This window comes from Neophocaena asiaeorientalis, unplaced genomic scaffold (assembly GCF_003031525.2).
Source record: "Neophocaena asiaeorientalis asiaeorientalis breed wild unplaced genomic scaffold, Neophocaena_asiaeorientalis_V1.1 scaffold105, whole genome shotgun sequence".
Taxonomy (NCBI): Eukaryota; Metazoa; Chordata; class Mammalia; order Artiodactyla; family Phocoenidae; genus Neophocaena; species Neophocaena asiaeorientalis.
In genome coordinates, this window is record NW_020172162.1 from 2,651,582 (window position 1) to 2,655,025 (window position 3,444).

The 3,444-nt window shown below is 42.3% G+C and overlaps 1 protein-coding gene across 2 annotated transcripts in view; it reads right to left on the reverse strand.

Moving 5' to 3' along the window:
* Nucleotides 1-319: 319 nt before the first annotated feature.
* Nucleotides 320-3,444, reverse strand: part of PDSS2 (decaprenyl diphosphate synthase subunit 2) — a 246,190-nt gene continuing 243,065 nt past the window's right edge. The window contains exon 7 of one of the 2 annotated variants that reach the window (XM_024755922.1): nt 320-1,387. In XM_024755922.1, the coding sequence (XP_024611690.1) occupies nt 1,229-1,387 (159 nt within the window). In that variant the 3' untranslated portion in view covers nt 320-1,228. The remainder of the gene's footprint in view (nt 1,388-3,444) is intronic. The other variant, XM_024755916.1, reaches the window with a different exon arrangement.

The window sequence follows — 3,444 nt, forward strand, 5'->3', positions numbered from 1 at the left end:
AAAACGGTTTTGTAACTTTTGAAGAAGGAATTTAAACTAAAGTGACTTCACTTAGTGTTTGAGTGAACTAGGTCATAAAATCTGTTTGCTGTGTTCGCTGTCTCCAGATAGGGCTGTAATTACACCACATAAGGAAGAAAGGTAGCTGAGTCTCAATCTAGATCATTTATGTAAACTCAGCCTTCTTGTCAACGGTGTTCTCATATTGCATGCATGCAAACCTCAAAAATCATCTCCTATGAACCACAGAGAGACAGTGTCCAATTGCAGGCCTGTGAGATTGCTTATATTCTTTCTGTAATTGGATGTCTGTGGTTCAAGACCAAAATTTGACACTCTGAGGCTAAAAAAAAAAAATCACCAATGAATTCTCCAGTACAACAATTATATATCTGACACTTGTAAAAATTAAAGGTATTCTCTACACCAACGTATTACAAATGAATACATTTACTTGAAAAAAAGAAGCATCCTGATGAGCTTAAAAAAAAAAAAAGTTTGGTTCTTTGAAACGCATTTGAAAAAATCTGGTCTTCCAGAAAGAAAAACAGGCAATTCCTACTATAACCAAGTTAACATTTGATAACATTTTAATCTCCTACTTCAAATATTTGGCCTTATTTTTTCAGCAGTTTCCCCCCCAAAATCTTACAGAACCCAAGAAGCACAAAGTATATCCATACTGCATCTATAAAATACAAAGACATAATTGCAAGAAGACAAAGCATGGTTTTTTTTCTTAATCATTAAACTACCCTCCGTTATGAAAAATTGGTCACTGGCTTTTGATTTGACAGTCCTCCCTGGCTGGCATTGATAGTGTTTCTCTTGACACCTGCAGCTTCCAGCTTGCCCTGTCCTCTCTAGAAGGAAAACCACAGGCCACCGCCCTGGCGCCATCCTTGGCTCAGTCCAATCAATAAGGACTTATTTCCTGTCCATTTGCTGAGGTCACAGGAGCGAATCTCATTAATTATTTCTGCTACTGAAGCCTCAAGTGTGCTTGTGGCATGACAACTGAAAACTGCTTGACCTTTTTTCTTCTAATTTTGTTTGTAGCAGTTCCAAAAAGAAGGCAGTATTCATTTAGCAGTGTGGTAAAAAGAAAAAAAATGTATATGTTGTTAAAGTCATTAACACATTTAGATCTTTCATCATGAAAGCTCTCCCGATCACCTCATTCCCCAGTTTTTTTCAGCTAACGAACAATAGTCTTTTTAATTTGGTGTCACGAAAATCTGGTCACAGCAAACACAATGTTTTCTAAAGCAGTTCTGGCCTCCGAGGGAGGAAAGCTCTCCAGGGCCTCCAGTGCCTTGTTTCCATGGTAACGACACAGGTCAATAGCTGAAGTCACACCTTTGCCAGCGCTGATTGTTTCTCGCAACTGTTAAGAAACAAATGCACAGTAAAAGTCAGTTTTTAAGGTACCACAATTAAATTGGGGAGGAGAGGTGGAAAACAAAGAAGGGGAGAAACAGTATAGATTCACTGTTTCTGCTTTTGAGGTTAAAGAGGACACCATCCTCCAGTGATTTTTGAGGCACTAACATTCCCTAAGGCTGCTAGGTTTGGCTCTCCAGAGCAGAACAATAGGCTCCAATTAGCCTAATTACACCTCTTCCCCAACTCCCGCCCTGTGATATCTTGAGGTGGGCCCTGCTGGAGGGTGGTGGCATGAGGCAGAGGGCATTTACATCTCTGACATTTTGATTTCAGCAGCCTGATATTCTTAGGTGAGGAAGGCTTCATTAACATCCCAGTTAATAACTAATATTTTTACACTGTATGTTGGCACAATAGTCCATGTGAAAATTCAAGAAAGACACATAGTATTAGATCTGAGCACTACATTATTAAAACTGTAAGACTTTGGGAGGAATGAATTAAAATACCCTTTGTGAAGAATAAAGTCAACTCTTGCCCACAAATGGAGTTGATTTCCAATCCCTCTCCCTGATGACTGGAAAGGACCAATACAATGGTTACACTTTAGAGCTGAAAAAGACTTATAATGATTTGGCCGGTCCACTTCCCCTTGCCCCGATTCCATCTTCTTCTCAGTGAATACCTCTAATGTCTGCTTTACTCCCTAAATCAGAAACTTGGGAGTTCTCCTTCATCCATTCAGGCACCACGGCTCACCCATGACTGAACTTTCTGGCTCCCCACTAGGTTGGTTGGCGCCCAGTGACATGTTCTAGTCCATGAGACGTGAATGGTGTGTGTCACTTCTGGGCTGTAGCATTTAACGGTCCATATGAGTCCCGCCAGAGGTTTCCCTCTGGTACATCAACCAGTCACATTGAAGAAGCCCCTCAGGTTGGATCCCCGAGTGGCCACAGTGAGCAACCACGGTGCCTCTCCAACCTGCACAGGACATGTAGTGTGGGCAAGAAACACGTCTGTTGTCTGAAGAGACTGTCAGGTTGTCTGTGGCCATCTTGACTGATATACTCACTAAGTCTCAGCCATTCTATCTCATACAAAGCCCTCAAATTATCGTCTGCTCTTCACTCTCATTGCCACATCAGTTCAGGCTATCATCATCGCTTGCCTGGGTTATTTTTGCAATCACCTCCTAAATCGTCTTCCCACCACCAGTTCTTTGCCCGTGGACTCCATCCTTCACGCTGCCAAGAAGATCTTTATAAAAAGCAAATGTGATCTTGCTTAAAACCCTCCACTGCCTTCCAATAGCTTTAAGGAAAAAAAAGTCCAAGCTCTTTCATGAGGCATGGAAGTCCTTTCCCTTTCCGCCGTTTCATTATTACTTAGGGAAACTACTTGCAGCTGATGGCTTGAGACAGTCTCCACACACGCCCCTCGCCCCATCAAGCTCCCCAAATTCCACTTGGGTGGAATGTACACAGCTAGGATGACAGCCCTAAGGGGCTAGGTGCCCTTCTTCCTTGGGGCTCCTGGAGTGCCCTGTGCATATGTGGAGTACAGCATTATTATATAGTGTTGTATTTTAATTCTCCATTCACTTATCTATCTCTTCATTAGACTTGGAGCTATTGTATAATGCATGAAACATAAAGGAATAAAAGAAATAACCTGCTTTACTCCCCTAATTATATAGATGAGAGGAGAGGGCCAGAGAAGCTCAGCGGCTCACACAAGATCATAGATGGATAGTGACAAAGCTGCGATCAGAAGCCAGTTTTCCTAACACCCACTCCAGTGGCATTTAATATTATACTCCGCCAGACTCTCAGCATTCTACAGGTATTTCCACACTGCATATGAACTCTGGTATTGTTTCAGCCTAGGCTTCCCTGGTTTCCAGCCATCACTGAATGCATGAAGGCACTAAAATGGTCCTGGGTATCAGAGGTAGCCAGATTCAAGCTCCTCTTCTAGCTCCCATCTTAGAGAGGCCAGTTAACTGCTCTGAGTTTAAATGGGGATAATATCAGTCCCTTGTAGGACTGCTGGGCG